This window comes from Taudactylus pleione, unplaced genomic scaffold (assembly GCF_031769625.1).
Source record: "Taudactylus pleione unplaced genomic scaffold, aTauple2 ptg000479l, whole genome shotgun sequence".
In the NCBI taxonomy this organism is placed as follows: Eukaryota; Metazoa; Chordata; class Amphibia; order Anura; family Myobatrachidae; genus Taudactylus; species Taudactylus pleione.
Genome location: NW_028284881.1, coordinates 15,543,638 through 15,567,218, shown reverse-complemented (window position 1 = coordinate 15,567,218; position 23,581 = coordinate 15,543,638). Strand labels below are relative to the sequence as shown.

The following is a 23,581-nucleotide window of genomic DNA, read 5'->3' as shown; positions in this document are numbered from 1 at the left end:
AGACACGACGAGCGAAGGACTTTCCTTCGCTCGTTGTGTCCGATCAAAGGGGGCGTGCTGTCAATGTTGATTGACAGCACGCCCCCTTTGGTGGGCGTGCCGGGGGCGTGCCTCCCTGACGGGGGCGTTCCCACGGGAACGCCTCCCGTCAGAAGCCGGCCCACTGACATCACTAGTGATGTCAGTGGGAGTGATTTTGGCTCTGATAGAGCCAAAATCACTCCGGAGCTTGCGGTTGAAAACCTCAACCGCAGGCTCCGGCTCGCAATTTCGATGGTCGCGATGGTCACGACCATCGCGGCCATCAAAATGCACGCTCGTATAGCCTGTGGGTGGTGACCCACAGCTATACGAGCGTCCAGGAGGACGCTCCATGAAAAAGGAGCCCGGCCCTCATGCAGAGCGTGCGCTCTGCTCAGAGCGTACGGCTCTGAATGAGGGCCATAAATCACTATTTGTAGGCGACTGGCACTAGAATTTGACTGTGATTTGGTAATTATTGATAATTCCAACCAATGTGTTTGTCAGTCTATCAGTTTAATTTTTGATTTCTGAATGTCAAAGACCAAGCTCTAGTAATATGGAATGTACTGTAAGTTGCAGTGACTAATATAAGGATTGGGGGAAAGTAGCTATTTTTGTTATACAGCTTGAACAGACACATATGGGGTCTAATTCAATTATCCAAGGTCACCATGTGCACTGCGCATGTCATAGATAATTACGGCAGAGCACTATCGCTCATTTTACTGCGCACCCTTATTATGTTGCAAGGTAAAATAAGCAATTTTGGGGTCACAATATTCACCTGTTATAATTTTCCACATTATTGGCACATTACCAAGATCATGGGATAACTGAACTGCGCCATAAAGTGTTGGAGCACTGAAACGCAAATAACCTATCACAGCACTACTTGGTGGTGGGGGCCGGTATCTCCACCTGGGTGTGGTTCAAAATGTTGGCGCTCAGAATGTCATCATTCAGAATGTCGAAATGTTCTGAATTTCGACAATCAGAATGTCAACTTGTCAAATGTTGACATTTACAATCTCGACATTGATGTAATGTCGACACTGTGAATGTTGACAGTTGGCATGTTGACTATGTGGATTTGCATTTACAAGGTAAGTATGTTTAATTCTAACCCTAACCACAGCCTAACCCTAACCCAAACCCTAATTGTAGCCTTAGCCTAACTTTAACCATAATGTCATTAAAAAAAAATCAGCTGTCAACATTTTATTGTTGACATTCACAATGCAGATCTGGGGCCTGATTCAGAGCCGCACGCGATGCCAATGTTCATGTAGTTCAGCATTTTTTGCTAGTGCACCAAAATCCTCAAAAACTCTCATGGCACATGTGTTGCACAGATTGTACGCTCAAAGGCGCTATTGCAATCAAGCTGCACAGTATCGGAAATGTTTTGGAAAAATGATGGACGTTCTTTCGCGGTGACAGGGAGGTTGCATAGCGCACGCACTGAGATGGTCTGTCTTATGGGCGGGTTCTAGGAGTTTTGTGGGCATTTTAGTGAAATCAGTTGAGTACACAGATGCTCGACTATTCACATAGCAAGCCATAGATGTACGGAAAAACTGCACTGGGTGCAAGCTTTGATGGTGCGACCGATAGTGCATCTAAAGATGCAACAATCTGTATTTCAGCGTTTACGGACACTGACAGTTGGTGTCTTAGTCCTTGCACATTTGCATGCACAGATATACACCAGGGAAGGCCTTTGTTATGGCATATGCAAACAGACACATGGGCAACGCAGCAGCATCTCCGTCCACCTCTGAATCAGGCTCATCAGTTCATGTCGACATTCTACCATTGTCGACATTCTGAACGTATGCCCTCCGTAACATAAGCGGCCCTATGCATTGAATCTTTGACAAAATGCATTGCTAGTCAGGGCAGGAAGGGGGTTAACATTGAATATTTAATATGGCTGGACATCGCCTTTATCTTACTATTCAAGTTTGTGGAAAAGTTGATATCTTTGTTCTTTAATTGTGATGCGTAGAAGCCAAGCATCAGTGAACACTGTTTTATCTCAGGATCTCTAGATACTCTTGAAATCAGTGTTGATAGGTAATTGGTCTTACGAGTCCTGCTGAGAAGGCTCAAATAACTGTTTGCTTTCACCATATTTATATGTCACTTTTAATAGCTGTGTATTTAAATCTGTGCCATGACTTGAAATCTGTTCAAGGTCACAGTAATTACAAGCTTCCTACACAGCGGCTGAAAGTCACAATTAGTGTGACGTTCGATAAACACAGCCTTCAAACGATTGTAACGACCCCGTGAGGTTGCAGTGATTAAACCAAACAAATGAATGTAGAGAGTAAATCATATAAAGCTAGCTCTTTATTAGAGCACAATAATATCGTTTTAGCTTCAGAGAAACACTTGACAACAGCTGTCATTTTTTTGAAACAAATAATAATAAATAGATAATAAGCACTGTAAACATTCTCTAACTGGGATTTTAACTAAATCTCTCAATCTGATATGTATTTTTATAGTGACAGCTTCATAGTCACTAACTACTTTGACGTTGCAGTTAATTATATATTTGTGCAACTTTTCAAATTATTTAGATTTATTTTTTTATAGATGAGGAAACAGCACTAAAATATTTTTATAAACATCTAAGCGACCTCCTACAATGAGAATGAGACATGAGATAAGTGGTTCATTCTGTTTGTTATCCAATACGGACCATAGGTATGAGTCAAACTTCAGGACAGGAATGAATAATGTACGTGAGATGTCCCCACAGACATTTGTTCATTATTGTTTTATAAATCATAATTTTTGGACATTTATGATCTAAAAAATTATTTTAAGCATGGTAAATAAATCTAAGAATGAACCCGGTTCAGGAAATAAAGTACAATAAAATGAGCTTAACACTAAAGGGGTCTATCCACTAGGCAACCTGAAAGACTGAACGACTAGCATTCAGACCTTCAGGTTGCAGAGGTGCGGTGCCCGCACTGAACGACATTCACTGAACATCATTCAGTGCAGGAGCCCAACCTCCTATCTCTGAACATGCCGAACCTGACGATCGTCATCAGGTTGACGGGCATGTTCAGTAGATATTGGGGTCTGCAAGGATCCAGCATGCACGCGCAATCACTGGTCCTTGCCGGCTATCCATTACAGGACTTTCTGTACGATGTGACCAAAACCTCCTGGTTTTGGTCGGATCGTGCAAAAAATGGTGTAATGGATAGGCCCATTAACACAGAGAGATTAATCAACATTGTTAAAGCTTCACCTCTATGCAGTTCATTTCATTGGAGGCTACACTGAGACATTTGTAACATTGTATATGGGTAAGGTGCAACTAATGTTGCAATAACAACCAGATATTGAAAAAGTTCCTACATAGCTTCTTAAGACAAACACAGAACTGATAGCATTATTTATTCCCACAAATAAAATGTATTGTCTGTTATGAGTGTTTTTTAGGAATTCCTGTCACAGATTATATTGAATATTTTCTCACCCTACTTTTTGAATATGGTACATTTATATGTAGGGTATATGGATATTTAGATATTATTTATTAATTTGGTGTTGGAAATATTTGAAATAAACTAAAGTTCTATTTTATTGAACTGATGTGACCAGTGCACCATTACACTATTTATTTTCTTCGCGTACAGTAGACATGGGGCCAGGTTTATGACCTTATGATTCCAGTTACACAGATGGAGCCCCATGTGCTACTAACGCTGAATTCTGTCAGTGACAGCGGGCCTGACTAAACAATTAGTACACACAAACTGATCATGTTTGTGCTGAATGCCAAAACCCCCAAGTACTAAACCTATCCAGATTCAAAATAGAGGCGATGTCACCAAGCTCTTCTTCCTAAAATCACAAACAAGCAAATTAATGAGGCTAGGAATGCCAGGGGAAACATAAGGACGGACAGGAGTAATTTTTAAATGTGACTTAGAATGTCTTAGGCACGGTGCTCCAAGTTGCAGGAAAATGCCATATTTGGAAAGACTAAGGCCCTGATTCAGAGGTGATCGCCCGGCCATCGACCCGCTTGCGAGCGTCTGAATCAGGCCCTAAGTGCCAAGCAGTCAATGGCAATATTTGGAAATAGTGTATGGTGTGTAACATGAAATAAATAGTTGTCTAATCTCCCAGAATGCCAGTGAGACTACCAAAATTCAGGTAGTTCTCCGCTCTCCCAGGAGAATAGTGCAGTCTCCTGGATCCCACAGGGAGTGGCCATTCTAGGGGTTTGATGATGCAGTTCATGGTGAATCCTTCAGTATGTGATGTATTCATATTTTAATTAGCCACTTCCTGTTTCCTCTACACAGACTCTACGCAGCGTTATGGTGCATACACACGGTCAGTTTTTTCTTCAGATCTGAATGATAATGATTTTAAAAAGAGTTCAATCGTTCATATCTGAAGGAAAACCTGACATGTGTGCAACGATGAACGATGCGTGTTCCCGATTGTCAGATAACGATATCTGACATCTGATGTGTTTGCAGTCAGTTTTGGACGATTTCCATTCATTTTAATACAGTAAAAAATCGTTCAATTGTTTGCAAATCATTTGCTAATCATTTGCAAATCGTTCTTTCATTTAATCGATCATCTGACATATCTGACTGTGTGTATGCACTATTACTCTACCCCTAAAAATGTGGGATTTCCTAGATTCAATCTCAAAATTCCTGATAGAATTCCCTTTGAAAATTTCTATTTAAACTACTGGGGTACAATTATAAATTTAAAATGCAAGCTAAGAAAACTAACTTTCCTTTGTTATTTATTTTGAGGTGATCGCCCGGCCATCGACCCGCTTGCGAGCATCTGAATCAGGCCCTAAGTGCCAAGCAGTCAATGGCAATATTTGGAAATAGTGTATGGTGTGTAACATGAAATAAGTAGTTGTCTAATCTCCCAGAATGCCAGTGAGACTACCAAAATTCAGGTAGTTCTCCGCTCTCCCAGGAGAATAGTGCAGTCTCCTGGATCCCACAGGGAGTGGCCATTCTAGGGGTTTGATGAAGCAGTTCATGGTGAATCCTTCAGTATGTGATGTATTCATATTTTAATTAGCCACTTCCTGTTTCCTCTACACAGACTCTACGCAGCGTTATGGTGCATACACACGGTCAGTTTTTTCTTCAGATCTGAATGATAATGATTTTAAAAAGAGTTCAATCGTTCATATCTGAAGGAAAACCTGACATGTGTGCAACGATGAACGATGCGTGTTCCCGATTGTCAGATAACGATATCTGACATCTGATGTGTTTGCAGTCAGTTTTGGACGATTTCCATTCATTTTAATACAGTAAAAAATCGTTCAATTGTTTGCAAATCATTTGCTAATCATTTGCAAATCGTTCTTTCATTTAATCGATCATCTGACATATCTGACTGTGTGTATGCACTATTACTCTACCCCTAAAAATGTGGGATTTCCTAGATTCAATCTCAAAATTCCTGATAGAATTCCCTTTGAAAATTTCTATTTAAACTACTGGGGTACAATTATAAATTTAAAATGCAAGCTAAGAAAACTAACTTTCCTTTGTTATTTATTTTGTTTCCTTCTTTCTGCAATTAATCTAGAGTGACACGACTGCTGCCTGCTATCTTCGTCATCTTGAGGTTCATAAGAAGCACAAGAAAATGTTTTTGGCCCTACTTTTCTCCGATTGGCTGAACAGGGACAGTCAGTCATAATGATGACATCATCAGAGCTAAACCACATCTCCCCAGCACAATTTCAGAAGCTGTGGTGGCAGCCATGTTTATTGTTGTTTTTTTTTTTCAATTTAAATTCAAGTTAAAACATTACAATAAGTTAGAATTAATGTTGTTCCTGATTTCCTTGAAATTAACGTATCAGGGTCAAATTTCCTGAAAACAGTGAAAAAACAAAAACAAACTCTAAGTGGAAACACTGAACCCACATGATTTGTACCAGCCAATTACAGCCCAATTGCACTGTTATCTATTGTAGTAGTGACTTTCTCTCAGAAAAACATATCTGCCATTTTAAATGTTATGCATTGCTAACATGCAGTGTTAAAAAACACAGTGCGTGACAGCTCTAGCAGTAAAAATATATTTCTTTCTCTAGTAGGTTCATGCAGGCATTAAAAAGTGTCTGTTCATAGCTTTTAAAGACAAGATATCGCACCCACAACACCATACCATAAGCATTAGTATTGTTGCTGCACTAAATTATTAAAGTAAAGGAAGCTGTTATTATCGCTTTCAATTATTTGGATGCAAACTGTGAGGAGAATTGGATGAGCTTATTTTAGATCAAGATATGGGAATATATTTACTAAGCAACGGTTCTGGCCCTGGATTTCAAAGGGTAATAATATTAAATGCCAAACCAGGAATGTTTTGCATTTAATATTATTGCCCTTCAAATCCTGCGGCCAGAAATGCAGACAAGTGGGGACTTGCTTAGTAAATAAACTCCTTGGAGACTTATCAGCCTCTGAGTTCATTTATATCAAATTGTAGATTTTTCGGATATTCCACAGAAAAACTATACTTGTTGACTACATTTTTCATAGCTTTGTATTAAGGATGTGCAGGCTCGGTTCTACTCGGTTCCGTTCGGTTTTTTTTACCGAATCTTATTGGGTTTCAGCTGTCACGAGTTTTGGATAGCCAATAAGATTCGGTAAAAAAAAACGAACGGAACCGAGTAGAAACGAGCCTGCACATCCCTACTTTGTATAATGACCAAACTACATCCCATCTGATCTGATGAAATAACATATAACGTTTAGAAAATAGAAAAAACGATAAAAGAAAAATGCTTTTACATTCAGCCCTGCATGTTCCTTAGACAGACTGATTCATTGACCCTATGGAAGCTTAAAAATAATGTGTCCACACATGGTACAATAACAAAAAAATAACAAGCAAGAAAAATAATAATAAAAATGTCAATAAAGAGAAAGTCATAATGCCCCATTTTCTGAGGGTAAGAAAGGGGCAGAGAAACAGGAAAATAAAGTATACAGATATTATCAGTTTCACTTTCCTTAATTGAATTCTGTTTTTTTCCCCTGTAAGTCCAGATTTAGCAGGTGCCTCACTCTAATAAAACCCCTAACATCTGTCAGGAATCAGCGACTTACCAAGCGGGATCTCCTCCTTTAGTAGGTAAGGTGTAAGAAAAAGGTAACATAATTCCATCATTACATGTAACAGGTCAGCAAAAACAAACATTCACTCTCCCTGACATCTGCCTTCTGCAATATGTGCGGTGGAAAAGACATGGACAGAGCTCATATGGTGAGTACCTTGAGAGCAGTGTCTAAGTTACACTGTTGATAATTAAAGAATGGGTTGGTTATCATATTGCATACAGAAATGATTATTATGTGATTGTTTAGCAATCTAAAAGTCAATATGTGTCAACTCTGAAATACATTTTAAACAACACAACAGGAGATCTCCACCATCACAGAATTCTGCTTTTAATGTAGATTTGGTTAGGACAATGTAAGCTCAGCTTGGGGCATAGAATCTCCGCAATGAAAATAAACATGTTTGTTTGGCAGAATTAACTGAAGGTGGAGTTGTCCTTTCACTTGTTCAGAATTTGAAGGTTGACTGAAGTAATACTGTGTCAAAAGCTGATCCATTGTATAACATTCAAAAATGTGATAAAGACAAATCTTGTAATGTTTGACATAATTTGAGCATTGTTATGTGAAATTAGAGTTGGGGTTTATTAGGAAAAAAATGGGTTCAACTAAGGGCTTAAGGGCTTATTTAGTAAAATATGTGTTTTTAGAAGTGAAGATGTTGCCCATAGCAACCAATCAGATACTAGCTATTATCTTCTAGAAGGTGCTAGATAAATGTTAAGTAGAATCTGATTGGTTGCTGTGGGCAACATCTCCACCTCTAAAAGCCCTCAATTTAGTAAATATACCCCTTAGAACTTGGCCAACCAGATTCTGATTTCCCTCCTATTCTAGTTCACAGGGAAATCCGTTATTACTTCCTGGAGTTAAAATGAAAAATACTGTATAATTTAATCATCTAGGTTCTATTTAAAAATTTTCATATGCAAGTAACATTCTGGAGTAATCATGTGGCAGAATTTTATTTCAAATCTAATTGATCCAAACCTACATAATGAATAATGAATTTGGTGCATTCCAACCTCTGTCTTTTTTTGTTCTCTGTCAGGCATTTTGTTATCTGAAAGGCCCCCGTCAGCGTCAGTCAGCCATCTTATAGATAGGAAGTCAAGGTCACAGAGGGAAACATGTTTCCCCGCAATCACATGCTTATTTATAATGTATTCAGTTGCTATATGATTTTATATGTAATAGTTACTAGTAGCTGTTTTACGTAAAACAACTTGTATATTAAGTTTAGTATTGCTTTAAAACGTAAGATAATTAGGTTTGAATTATTGCTAGCTAAATTCTTCCATCATTTTCTAGGAGGGACATAATGTGTCTGCCTTAAGGAATAAAAGTATATTGAATAGTATGAATTCTTTGGGAGAATTAATCTGTCTTATTTCAAATGTCTTGTAAAAACAATGTCTCAGAATTTCACTATATTAAATAATATATTACATTTTGTTTTCAGCAGTGGCAGCACAAATATTGTTGAGTAGTAATTAGTATTCATTGTACTGCTTCACTACTCACAATTCAACATGTCTTCCCATAAAACAATGTGCACAGTTATGTTCAGGTATTTGGGCTGAGTGAGGTTTATCTGGCTTGAGGGAAATGGCAGATAATGAGTTTCCCAACCACAGGTAATTAAAAATGAATCAGACTTTAAAGAGCCATCTGTTCAGGCAAGTTTTCTATACAAAACAGCCTTTGGCAATAACTGGTGGCGTTCCTAAATGATAAAAAAACAAAAGTTTTGGCACAATGAGTACCAGAATTACCTTAAAATGGCCACTAAAAAGCAGTTTTGGTAATTGTCTTGTTTCAGATTTTACAGAAATATTCCACCTGCATCACATGTATTGTCAGATTGTAGATAGTAGCAATACCTCTGTGGTACGGTTTTCATATTATTATTACTGAGGTGCTACAATAATAACATGTCCTGCTCAGCCTTCAGGCCAGACACACTTGTCAATCCAGACTTTCCATCCCTCCAAATCAGATCTGATCAGCTGCTGAGTGAGCAGGAGGAGGTGATGATACAATGTTGGCCCATTGGTATTACACACTAGTAAATTGGGTGACAATATCTCATTGTGTTGGGTCAGCTTAATACATTCTTCCCTAAATAGTTTTTTGCCTGGAGGCCATTGGTGTAGTGCTAAAGGATGGAAATGCTCAATTTCAGTTGTTACTTGCTGGATGGGCATGAAAAGCACCTCATTTCTTATGCACTGAAATCTTTTTAAAACAATACATTGTCAATGACTCTGAAAACCTACAATTCTGTCTCCTGATCATTAGTAATACTAATTAAGGTAGTGTAACCTATAACAGTCAATCGGATGTTTATGTGAATTGTTGTAAACTGTAACAGAATGTGATGGGTTGCTGGGTAATTCTAGTGATTTTTTTCTTACACTTCTCTTTCCAGAAATGTACAATAATGACTATAGGGGTTTATGTATCAAGCAGTGAAAAGTATGTAGAAGTGGACCAGTGGAAAAGTTCCCCATAGCAACCAATCAGCTTTGAAGTAGCATTTATGAAAAACAGTCTATAAAATAATAGGTAGAAAATGATTGGTTGCTATGGGCAACTTCTTCACACTTATCACTGCTTGATACATAAACCCCTAAGTACTAAACAAATAAATCAAAGCATCCAAACAGTGGTGTCACTAGGGGGGTTGCGGACTGCACAGGGTGTCACCCTCCGAGGGGGTGACACCAAAATGCCGGTTCCTCCTCAGTGACCGGGAGCAGCACTGTGATGTTATTGTGCAGCACCCCGCTCCCAGTCACTGAGGTGGAGACGGCAGTGTTGGGAAAGTCTCTGGGGACAGCCTGGCATTTCCGGGAGTGCTGGACACGAGCTCCCCAAGTGATGAAACTGGTGGCTTTGATAGGTTTAAAAACTAGAGGGGAGCAATATTTAGGAAGGCATTATGTGTGGGCTTTTATAAAACCTACACCTTAAGGATAAAGCCACGCCAAGCATTATAATATTACCAAAATGATGGATGCCTATAAGGGACTGACAATTTTCCATACAGGCTAGTGATATAATGTTGTAGGGCAAATACCGTGTATGTCAGGTTATGAGTTATGTAGCATTATTGTTACTAACATGGAAGCTCTGGGTACATTTATGGTATTATGCAAATAATATCACTTGCAAAATAACAGAAGACAGAGATATGGAACTAGTTATGAAATCTGATTTTCTAAAAGAAGGCAATGATTCCCAAGTCACATTCTGTTGGTACAATTTGTAGACTGGATCTGCATGTTAAACAGCTTTAATGTATCTAATCAATTCCTCATGTGAGCGGTTTGATTTAAATTGCAGTACGGGCTGCACATAACTATGCATATATTGTGATATCGTTGTGACACTTACTGCATCTTACATGGCTAGGGAATACATGTAGTATGCCATAGACTACAGGAAATTATATTATCACCAAACCAGAGTACGTTTTTGAAGGACAGTTGGTCGCAATGACATGTAGTTAGTTATAGACATATTTAAATAATTTATAATAAATATTTATTAAGCGTTTAAGTGACTTGGTGTAATAATATGGTACAGATGTTCTAATTTTTCAATGCGATTCATGAGGGGAATACAAGCACTTTGATAATAATGGCTGGACTAAGTAAGCTATGTGTAAAGAGCGGGTCAGTGGCACTTTAACTGCTATCAAATGGCAAATGAGATTCAGTGCTGCGCGATCTTAAGGTTACAAAAAACTGAATTAGGGGGAGATGTATCCGAGCTTAGCGGAGATAAAGTGGAGAAGTTGCCCATACAAACCAATCAGAATCTAACTGTCATTTTTCGAGCACAGCATGTAAAATGAAAGTTAGAAGCTGATTGGTTGCAATGATCAACTTTTTCTCTCTCCAAGGGGTCTATTTACTAAGCAGTGTTAGGAGACAGAGTGAAAAGTGATAAAAAAAAGTGATAAGGTGCCAGCCAATCAGCTCCCAACTGTCATATTTCAAACACAGCCTGAGCGGGATACAGTAAACGAAAAATGCGGTAAACTCCCCGTTTACCGCATTTTTCGTATACATCATTCTGCTAGCTGCCGGGCTCTGATGCGGAGGGTAACGCCGCATCGCGCAGCTATGAGGGATCCGATCGGATCCCTCCCAGCATGCCCCGCGGCCACCGCATCACTCTGCGCATGCGCAGATGTCCTCCGGGTCATAAACCCAGAAGTCTACTGTGCTGCAGAGATCGCAAAGGACAGCTGTTATCGGAAGAGCTGTCCTTTGCTGTACTGATCGCATATGTTAGTGCATATGCAATCAGTACTAATGCAATGTCTGGCGGTTAGTGTTAGTGCATGCCGCCCCCTGTGAGATGACAGTTGGGAGCTGATTGGCTGGCACCTTATCACTTTCTTATCACTTTTCAATCTGTCTCCTAATACTGCTTAATAAATAGACCTCCAAGGCTTGATACATCTCCCCAGGACTTAGTGTTTTTTTAATCTGATTCGCTCTCACGTGGTAAGAAGTGTATGTCCTCACTTTATTCTGTTGCAATGGCAATGCTAAAAAAAATGTTTTAGTTATGCCTAGGGACACCTCCCTTTGTGGGCCCGCAAATCATGGTACAAGGAACCCAGCAATAAAATATGCCATTAGTCTGCAAGTAGCAGGCAATATAGGCACCAAGTTCTTGCTGCATGAGCATAAATATCCCCCGGGAATGGCGGGGTGCCTGACAGATACACAGTATTTGAATTGACTACTGTATGTAGACAAATAAGGTACACACCCACAACATGTTCAAAAAGCATAAAGCACCTATGTTATACTAATATTCTCCATAACATGCATACACAATACCTACTGTATATCTAAGTAAGGAACAGTAGTCATGGAATGATGTTAGGCTTTTATACAATGATAGCATTGTCAAACTATAAAATACAAATGTGTGCGGCTCTGCTTGCTGTGTAAAACACTGATATTCACATGTCTGAGAATTTGTTAAGTGCTAAACTAGCATCTAACCCGTTTTTATGGTACGTGGATGAAACATGAAAGGGTACATACATATAAAAAACTATTGTGTGTACAAAATTATATATATATATCAAGCCCATGTGTTTGAAATCAATCAAATAATATTTAATATACATCCATGAAGAGTGACATTTAAACCTCTAAGCAAAAGAGGTGAACGTTTTTTTTAAATAGTTTTGGTAAGAAGGATAAATAGTGATTTGAAGCTTTATTACAACAAAGGATTGCATGTGCCGTGTAGTGCAGATCAGTGACATTGAATGTGAGAGAGTAGAACTGGTGCTATGATAAAAGCTGGCTCTGCATGTTGTAAACCCCAGTGGGGAGGTTACACACTCCAGAAAGTACATAAAGGCAGCCTCCCTCTAAACATCCGCCAGTAAAGAGCTTTAATGTGCACAATGTAAGACATTGATGGTTACATAGTGTTTAATGAAATAAACCTAATGAAAGCCACTTGGTATTTCATCCAGCTAAATTTGCCCTCTGGGGAATTCTTTTATAGACACACAGTCTGCAATTCATTTAATCAGGGAAAAGGAAATTGATAACCCACGCTGGCATTTAAAGTGTCATTTATTTTTATCTCTCAAATCACCCCTAACTACTTCAGAATCCTGCTTAGCATTGTAGGGAACTAGAGGAGAACTGTCTTTTCCGTCTGTTGAATATACATGTATTGCACAGACTAAAGGTGGCTCATATAATTCCAAAGGCTACACTATATATCACATACAGGTAAATATATCTATTTGACAGGGGTGGCCAATGATGTCTGAACATAAAATATATTTACCTCCTCTAAACGCTGGCACACACTCAATATTGGGTTTAGGAGCCATCTTTTTTTTGTGATGTATTGGGATATTTTTGCAATGTAGAGAGGACCTGCCATCTCTGTGAGAAATAATTTCTTTCCCCCAGGACGGGGCCATACAGCGAGCACGCTTATTATGCTATTAGCACACCCAGTCGTCCTCTGTCCCCTACTTGTTGGCAACAGCTGATGTAGAGGGCTGACGTGGAGTAGGACAGAGCAGTGACCTCTTAGCATGCTGGTCGGGAAATTTAGCATAGTAGACGGACCAATTAGCATGCTAAACAGGCTAATCTGCATTGTAATCATCACAAATCATGGAACCTCTGCTAAGGGAACTAAAGCTTTTATTTGAGCAAAACTGACATACAATCTAATAAATGTAAGTCCTTGTTCCTTAGTACATTAGATTACTTAGACTAGATTATCCTTTCCAGTGAGAAAAAAATACTGCTTTTCCATTTTCCAAGAGAAGCAGTGATATGAATAACAGAAACAAAGCTTTACACGACCTCCAAACCTACACTGTCAGTTGATTAAATAAGAAGACATTTTACAAATAGTATATATAGCGTTCTTCACCATGACAAAACTTGAAGTGTTTGACATTGTAGTTATACTTGCTATACAGCTAGGTCCAAGATGTTATTTTCCAGTCTTTCAGTCTGTTTGCAGAACATCTTGATCTATGACTAATGTGATCAATGGGAAAGGCTAAACTATACAGACACATAATTAGGGGTCAGACTGAATAAAGGGATCACATAAAGCAAGCAATGTCAGACTGGTGATGGAACACAAATGCAGATGCAGTTGGCAGCTAACCAGATACTCGGGCTTGATCAGATCCGTTGTCTTTGGTTACGATTTTAATCTTGATGATGCAGAATGATTCTACATTCTACTGTGTCTGACAAATATGGCTGAAAATTACTAACTTGGCTGAAGAAATTTACTGTAGGCCATTATAAAGGTAGTACAAAAAATCTTGTGTACATTGTAAATAAAAATATAATTAACTACTTAAGTTCTAATAATCTACTGAAACTCTTTCAAATACATTTGTGAAATACATCTAACTATTATAGTTTTTGACACCTATAATTTTTTATTTTATTTTAAACACAACGACTGGAACTGACCAAAGGGAAGTCATCCATTTGGAGCACTTGGAGCGTCACATTCACGACATACTATCCCTATAGGGCATTTTACTGGATCCCCCTTCCCCTTTTAAAACCTTATAGCATTTTTCTAGTAACTTTATAATGTTAAGAGTGGAAATGGGTACATCATAGTTGTCAACTGTCCCTAATTCCCAGTGACAGGGTTTTGTACAGTAGGCTTGTCCCTGGAACTTTATGACCCCAACGTTGAATATAATTCTTAACCACCCATTCTTATATCTTTGGCTTTATAAGTGGGTGTTTTTGGAAGAGATGTACTGAAAATGCAAAAATACTTTGTAAAATCAAATTTGGTAACTTTATCACGATGAAGATTACAGGGCTCTAATGTGGGCGACATACTCCGGGGACAATGGTAAGAATGGAGATTGACTGGGGTGTACCACAGGTGTCCTAACAGAAGAGCTCAGGAAGGACAGAAACCTCCTGTGTTGCAGAAGGGTATCCTCATCATGTGCTTAGCTACTGTTACCAGCACCTGTCTGTCTCTTTACACTGTCTGTAGTATAACTCTGACTCCTCTATCTAGTTTCATGGTATGTGTATGCGCACTGATTGGGGGTCATCTTAAACATCTTTAGAGATTAGATTAATCTTCTATATCTATAAATGATCTTTTGTATTAAATGCAACTAAATGAATAATAGACAACAATAGTAAGACAATCACCACAAGCTGCAGGTAAGTAATTATTGGGTGTGTGTGTTTTTCACATCCATCCAGCATTAAATTGAAACAACTGCAATATGTCACATCTATCCTTTTATACAGCACAAGAGTATAATAGGTCACTGCTATTTCAGGATGAAGCGTTCTACTTACTGTCTTCGTGGTGGAGCAGATGCTGTTTTTTGTGACATCTCTGTGCTTCTTATTTACAGACCTAGAATTGTGATATTTGTGTTTCTTTCTCCTTGATCGGTGTCTCTCTTCTTTAGGCTGCTCCCTTGGTCTTAAATGAGTAAATGAAACAATCAAACCTCTAAAACAATAGACATGTAACAATCCTAACCATAAACATGACATCAGCTTGTATCAATAAGTATCCACTGTCGTGTTAAGAATCAGACAGCGTAATATTATACATCTCCAAACCTTGAGTATTATTCTGCGAGTTCTAGAGCCTTGCACACTAATTGAAAGGATAGCAAAAAAAATCAACCTTCATCTGTGCTAAAAAAAAGCAGCCTATACAACTGTCATTCACCACCTGATTAGCTAGAGCCAAAATATATCAGTTCTCAGAACACAGGCGCTAAAAGCATGTCCTATATTAAATGAAGGCTCCAGACATAGTGCCTGATTCAGCAAGGATTGCAACTGCGATTACGCACCCAAATGGCCAATTTTTGCGTTCTGCGCATGCATCGCAGTGCGTGTGCGAGAACACTCCACTGCGATCACAGTGACTACGCAGACCCATTGCAGAGTGATTAACAGGAAGTACCATTTGGTGACGGGGGTGGTCGACAAAATGCAGGCGTGGCAGTGCGTTTGAACGCCGTTGCAGGGGCATGTATAAATTAGCCACTGAGATGCCATATGCAGCTTGTGTACTCACTGCGTGTGATGAGGTTAGCAATTCCTGCGTAAGGTCAGAGCTTGTGCAAGTGTGCATTACGCTCCGATTGTACTCAATGTTACCAATGGTTTCGCAGTCTTGCTAAGTATTACTGATGTGTGTAAGGTAAGGTGGGCATCCTTATGTTATGCTGCGAAGGCATAGCGATCACAGAGGATTAGCATATTTTCGCAGTGAGTCTGTGTGCGTAATCGCTATTGCACTCGCAGTTGCGATCCGTACTGAATCAGGGCCATAGACAAGGGAAGTAAAAAGAGACAGATTAGAAAAAGTTGGTCACGGAGTCAGTTGTAGTGTGGTTTGAAGGTATTTGCATGTGGTCACATGAGTGCAAAATATTCCAATACTGTACATTAACTACTGTTCTGTCTGTTTTTTCTTCCCCTTGTCTATGTTTGTCTGGTCTTCATTGGATACATGACATGCTTTTAGCACCTATGTACTAAGAACTCAATAATTGAATTATTGTTGTATGTGGCCATTGCACAGCAACAGATTTTGCAGAAAAACAGTATGATTGCTGTATGTGTAGCCGGCGATATCAGAAGAAAAGGTGGCTTCTGTGTCAGCACTTTTACTGAAAGGTGTTCTCTGTTTCAAATCCTGAGACTTGACACCTGCCAGGTTGCTGTATGAATGGGGTGAGCGATCCCTCTTGTACAGGTCTGCAAAAAGCAGCGGACACATGCTGAGAGAATCTCCTGCCATCTTCACACAACAGCCTGGCAGCTGTCATAAAAGTGAATGCAAATAACACAGCATAGAAATAACTTCAGCACCGTCGGCTCTATTTTCCCGTTTACAAAAAGAGAGTTGCCACAGACGTTTGCTTTTATTTTCCAAGCTGTACTAGAGAAAGGTTTGAATTAATGGTTACTATGGACAACACCTTACCACCTAGCAACCCAACAAGAGCTGATATGTTTGGCTGCAAGCTTCATGGTTACTGATAAAAGGGAGGGAATGTTAAAGAAATGTCACTCCCCTACCGGTAAACTGAATGGTATGTTCTGCCTTGCTGCTGTTAGCCATTATCGTCAGGGAGCAGCTGTCCCGGTAAAATTGTATTCGTTATTCCAACTAGGAAATGTAGGGTATAACAACCAATCACATAAATAGCTATTCAAAGTGGCAGCTTCCATAATAGGTTCTGCTACCTACTAACACATATAGAAAAGAAGAAAAGAAGTACTGTAGAGCACTTATGTGAGGAGTGATGAGAGACTGCATTGATGTATAAATACAATTTAAGGACATCATTAAATGTATTTACATATGCAATGTATTCTCTCATCACTGATCAAATAGGCGCTCCACTTCTTAATTCCAACTAGAGATTATTTTCTATTGCTGCCATAAGCAGAGATAGAAAATATTTTTTATTGATGGAAATGTAATAAATAAAGATCACTGACTGCTCTACACCTTCATTTAGTTTTGCTTCAGTTTTCATATATTCAGCATACATTTTTTGTGATGGGAAATGAACTACAAATTAATTTAAGAATGTATTAGCATTTACAGCATAAAAAGTGATACAGGCTAAAATCATTTGAGCTATTCTTGCTTACTTTTTGGACATCCCCTCTGGATGTAGGCTCCACTGTCTCAAGACTCTCTGCCTGTACTACACTACTTCACCTACCACAAGGATTATTGCAGTGATCACCATAGTATACAGAGAGCATCACAGTTGCCGCCATATAATGCAGAGAGCATCACATTGATCGCCATATAATCAGAAAGCATCATTGAATGCCATATACTGCAGAGAAATCACAGTGACCACCATGTAATGCAGAGAACATTGTAGCGACCGCCATATAATAGAGAGAGCGTCAGTGGCAGCCATATACTGCAGAAAACATAACGGTGACCACCATATGATACAGAAAGCATCAGGGACTGCCATACAATTCTAAAAGTATTTGTGATAGCCGTACAATATCATTCACTCATCAATAATTGACCACCATTTTAAAAACATCCAAAATACCCTTTCATAGTGGCAGGGTTCAGTAACCAAGTAGGTAAAAAACAGTGTATGCTATAAATAAAATAAATAAAAAAAACATTTTAAAATGCTTCCGATATATAAGATGACCACCCATCAACACTCCCTCTCCCCACTCCCTGTGTACTCCTGAAACCCATGAAGTACAGGACTATAAGTAGCCTGAAAGTTCCAACCTGTGCACTGTTTGCTCCTTTACACTGACATCTGATCCATGCAGCAGCAGCAGCAGCAGCAGCAGCAGCAGCAGAGAACCGCTTGTCGGACGCCTCTCAACAATCAATACTATTGTTGGGGTTGGACTGCATGGCTGGGAGTCATCCCCCTACAGCATTGATTCCCAACCTCGGTCCTCAAGGCACACTAACAGTCCTGGTTTTAGTGATATCCATGCTTGTGCACAGATGGTTAAATCAAAATAACTGAGGAACTAATTAAGTCACCTGTGCTCAAGTATGGTTATCCTTAAAACCTGGACTGTTAGTGTGCCTTGAGGACCGTGGTTGGGAACCCCTGCCCTACAGTAAAACAACCCGGTGGGGAAATAGAGGAAGCCAGGGGTGGGTCCTTACATGTACATGGAAAAGTGTATGCAAGCTAAATGTCAGTGAGTTACAGCTACTGTACAGGGCTGAACACTGCCTATTGCCCTTGTGTGGTAGATGCAGCAATACAGAAGAAGGCAGCAGTGACAAAGAACTGAGCTGGGGGGCATCTGCCACCCACTCCCCAACTGCCTCTGCTACTACTAGCCAGGTCACTGCTCCTCTGCTGGCGCCCTGCCTGCACCTTCCTAGCTGTACCCCTGGTGACCATGATGATAAGACAAGTCCATAAATAGGGGTGTGCGATTGGTGCCATTGCCCAGGGAGCAGGGCCCTGAGGGTGGCAACATTGCTGCCCCACTGCACCTGTGCCTGTAACGGGACCCTACAGCCAGTAGCACTGTGGCAAAGTTGCCCCTGCAGCCTGTAGAGCCTACTGGAGTGTCTTATGTACACTATAGGCAGTGCTCTACTGTATTTCCTAGTGATGGCTGGCCCTCCCTTTCAGTGTGATGTCATGTTGACATGTGTTTGGTGGGGGGTGGAGCCAGCATAGAGCCCTACTCTGGCACTGAAAAGAAAAGTGGGTGGGATTTGGGAGGATGTAGAAATTTGGGGGAGTAGGCAGGTATGCTTTTAGGTCCTGTGTGTACAGTACTGGAGTTATGACGTCTCTATAGTGTTTGCACAGGTCTTGTTGCCAGTGGCCCGCACATCAACTGTGTTTAAAGTCTAAAGCTACCAAATTAGCAGTTTTACATTTCTGCATATGTAAGTCCAGCTTGAGATTTACAACGATAACAACTGTAAACACTGGAGATGTGCGGGTTCGGTTTTGTTCGGTTCTTATCGCCAAATTAGCGCAAGTTCGGATTAGTTCGGATTTATGTTATTGGCTACCCAAAACACGTGAGAGCTAGATAGCCAATATGATGACATTTTTGAGATCCGAACATAGCCGAGTAAATCCGAGTAAAACCAAACTGCACATTTCTAGTTAACACTGCAGATCCTGATATGGTTATTTTTTATTATTAATATTAAAAATAATAATAAATATATTATTCTTGTTAATATTATGTTACCTTTTTTCACAGCTTGAAGATCTAGACTTGGAGCTTTCTGAGCGAGAATGTCGGTAATGATGATGATGGGATTTCCGTTGCCTGCTACGTGAGCTTCAAGATAGAGAAAAATCCCATTAGTATCATTTTCATCTATCACAGACACATGCATTAACACAAACAAATGTCTAACATTTCAAGCCATCCATTATATACAAAAGAAATTAAAGGCAATACTGCATAATTGAATCAGTTACCTACAGTAGACTCGGACAATATTTTTTGTGATGGCAATGTATGTGAGCACAAGAATTAATTTTTTATATTGCTCACCTGTTATTGTAATTGTTCCTATTGATTGAATTGTGCCTAATGCCTGCAAATAGTAGAGACAATCAGTTTGAATCAATATTCTTTGGTCCCACCATCCAGAAGCCGTGACCACTTCGCCAGTCACAGCAAAACGTGTCATTACATCCAACCCCTCCCGGTGTATGATGCCATGAATCACAGAGTTATGCAGACGTGAGTGGGGCTGTAATAACACTAATCTTCAAACTCCCACACATGCCCATTGGACCTCCTGGAGGGGAGCATTTAAATGTAGGTAAGTATGAGACTTGTTTTACTATTTTGGTGTCACCCCCTCAGATGGTGTCACCTAACAGCAGTGAGATCAGGGAGAGGCTAGGGGCTGCACAGCAGTTCCCAAAGCGCTTTGGTAAGCCCCCAGCATGACTAAAATGGGGGAGTGACACTTGGCCATGCCCCCCGATATGGCACATAAGAGGGGCATGGCTTTTTTCAAGCACGCGCTGAAGTCTAGTACTGGGTGTGACAGGGTGAGTCTAGTGTCGCCACTGCCCAATGTGGCACGCTGTCCCAATAAAATAGGGACCTAAATTAATCAAGCTATGAAAATACATTTTCAGAACTTGAGTGAGGGAACTGACGCCATCTTCAGATGGCGACAGTTCCCAGACCCCTGCTTCTTGTAGGAAGGAGTACCGGGTTGCAATCTCTTTGCAGTCTGTCATAAATCTCTGTACGCATGTGTGAACCCAGTTCAGGGATGTGCATTAACACTGCGGTATCAGATCAGGCAGTGTAAAGCTTTGCTGCTACAGAAGTAGCAGTGTTAGGGCTCGAGAGGACAGCTGGTTTTCAGATTAGCTGTCCCCACACCGGATCAGTGTTGGATACTATATTTGCATGGGGTCATTGGAAATAATAATGAGTAAATCCATCAAGGGTCTGTTTATCATATAGGTATTTGGGCTTTGTAATAAATATATAGAAGAACAATTGCGATCCACACCACCTTGGGCAGCTTAAGACAAACAGTGATCTTCACAAATCACTTAAAACTCACAAACAAATTTATAGATAATGTGTTTTTTATATGGAATGGTGATGACGAGGACCTTAAAAGTTTTTGTAATAGTCTTAATGATAATGATTTTAACATTAATTTGACTTTAACGGAGGAGGGTATTGCTACCAGAAGCAACAATAATCCCAATAATTCGTACATGAGTATGAATAGCCACCATCACCCCAGATGGCTAACTAATATTCCTAGAGGGCAGATCCAAAGAATAAGGAGGAACTGCACAGAGGTAGATGTGTTCAATGAACAAGTTGAGGATTTACGTTAGAAATTTCTGGAAAAGGGTTATGATGGTACTAATATAGAGAACACCATTGAAAGTATGAGGGTAATTCCACAGAGTGATCTGCTGCAGTATAAAAAGGCAGATTAAACTAACAAGAAACCTAAAGTTCCATTCAATGCTACATATAACAACCAATACAGAGCCATTAAACTTATCATTAAAAAGAATTGGTTCCTCCTACAACAAGATCCAATACTCAAGGAAATTATACCTCAAAAGCCGACGTTTACATATAGGAGAGCCCCTAACATAGGCCCTCATTCAGAGCCGCTCGTTAGCGGCAGTACGCTCGTTCCGAGCGATGTTTGCACATCTGCGCATGCGTACGCTTTTTAGTACGCATGCGCGAACCAGTCAGTGCGGCCGAAAATCGTTTGTACGCTATATAGCGAGTGCCTGCTATTTTGAGTGACAGAATGAGGCGTATGTGGGTGGTAACAGGGGAAGGTGCTTGAAAATGGGGAGTGGAGATCCGAACGCAGGCGTGCTTAAAGGTCAAAACGGGCGTTTTATGGGTGTGTATATTTAAAACAGCAGCGTCAATGACCACGTCACTGGGTTATTTTATAGCCAGAACTGCTCGCAAATTTGTGGTAGCAAACACCAACCACAAGAATAGCGAGCAGTTCATACGCTGGTCGATGTACTCGATTAATCTAATAAATAGCGGACATGACGTATGGTGCGAGCGGCCAGGGGGCGTTTTTAACAAATAAACGAGCGTATGTTTTGCTAGTTCGTTCAGGCTTAGAGGTGTGAACAGACTGCAATGTGCGTACGGATCATTTGAATAGCCACCCCTTGTTTTTAAACGAACGACCGCAAATAGCGAACGGCTCTGAATGAGGGCCATAATTAGTAAAAAGTGCTGTACCTGAGAAAATAACTGTTCGCATTAAAATAAAGTGTTTTTATAGGTGTGGCTCGTGTTTGGTGTGCACTACACACACCAACCAGGCAACAAAAATGGAAACCTTTGAATCTACCATAATTCTAATAAAAAGAAGTTTAAAATTCAGGAATTCATGACATGTAATAGTGTTAATTGTATATATATTATTGAATGCCCTTGTGGCTTACAATATATATGTAAAACATCTAGGAAGTTACGAGAAAGATGGGCTGAACACCTGCGAAATATCAGGAGAGGTGTCACTAATCAAGGTCTGTCAAAACACTTTCAAGAAAAACACTAACATTCAGTGAAAGGTATTAGATGCATTATAGGCGTTAAAAAAGTAGATGGAAATTGGCGCACTAAAGGCATCGAGACCTTTTTGGACAAAGCAGAGATGAGGTTAATATATGAAGCGAAAATATTGGAACCTCATGACCTCAATGCAGACTATGAATTGAAGTGGTTTTTATGAGGTTTCAACTTGATTAATATTACTCTGTCACTACTTCTGATATTATTTTTTATATATTGTTTATAATTTTTAATATGTCTTAATAAGTCCTCTTAAATATGACCTCAGTATTAGTTTTATTATTTTAATGTTCCTGTTTTATCTGGATGGGATCCTTTTAATATTTTCTGCAAATGTTTTTATGCAAATGTATATGTATATTTTTGTTTTATGTGATTTGAGTGTGCTTAGATAAGATCATGTCAAGTAGTTTACAACAGTGGACCTGCTGTGTACTATGGACTAGTACATTCACACATTATATACACGGAGATTATAACTGCGTCCAGCACTCTGGACCGATGTCCAACGCTTACATCGCGGGGCTGGGGTGCGATAGGCTCATCATTAAAGAACACTCCTGCATAGGGGGACCACGTGATGCGTTCCAAACAGGTGGAACGCATTGCGATGTGATAGAGCTTCCGTCGGGACAGGAAATCATGTTTTGCGTTCCACGGAGTGGAGCGCAACACGAGGAAATACTGTATTATCAGTTACCGGCGGACGGAGCTCTCCAACTTGCGACAGCATAACTTCCTACAAAGTAAGTTAACACCTTATTGTCTTAACATTCCATAGAGTCCACTCAAATAGTGGAACCTGTTTAGAGAACACGCCCACATTTAGGATGTGGGACATTAGGGATTCTATTTAACATCTGGTTATTTCATTTTGCACCATACACCTTGATAAAGACCTGATTGGAGGGTTGAAACGCGTTGGTGGTTAACTGTATGGTGACTGCTGCCTGACGAGTACCTGCACTGGGAAAGGTATTGCTCTATAGGGGGAGCAAAATACCCCTATATGTTGGTTAATGTTCCTATCTTAAAAGGTCAAACAGTATGCAGCCATTTTATCTGTATATTATTTCTAGGGGTGTGCACCGGCCACTTTTCGTGTTTTGTGTTTTGGTTTTGGATCTGGATCTTTCTTCGTGTTTTGGATCTGGATTGGTTTTGCCAAAACCACCCTTCCGTGTTTTGGGTTCTGGGTTTTGTGTTTTGGATCTGTATTTTTTTGAAAAAAAGCATAAAAACAGCTAAAATCACAGA

At 39.8% G+C, this 23,581-nt stretch overlaps 1 protein-coding gene and 1 long non-coding RNA gene across 4 annotated transcripts in view; one reads left to right on the top strand and one right to left on the bottom strand.

Annotated features, from left to right (window-relative positions):
• Nucleotides 1–6,374, top strand: part of LOC148503001 (uncharacterized) — a 61,955-nt gene extending 55,581 nt beyond the window's left edge. For both annotated transcript variants that reach the window (XR_015869953.1, XR_015869954.1), the window contains exon 4: nucleotides 5,638–6,374. This is a non-coding gene — a long non-coding RNA (uncharacterized LOC148503001). The remainder of the gene's footprint in view (nucleotides 1–5,637) is intronic.
• SRRM4 (serine/arginine repetitive matrix 4) overlaps nucleotides 1–23,581 on the bottom strand; it is a 178,089-nt gene that overhangs the window by 14,704 nt on the left and 139,804 nt on the right. For both annotated transcript variants that reach the window (XM_088449250.1, XM_088449251.1), the window contains exons 7-8: nucleotides 19,460–19,552; nucleotides 15,056–15,185 (exon numbers count right to left, since the gene is read on the bottom strand). In XM_088449250.1, coding sequence (XP_088305376.1) covers nucleotides 15,056–15,185; nucleotides 19,460–19,552 — 223 coding nt within the window. The remainder of the gene's footprint in view (nucleotides 1–15,055; nucleotides 15,186–19,459; nucleotides 19,553–23,581) is intronic.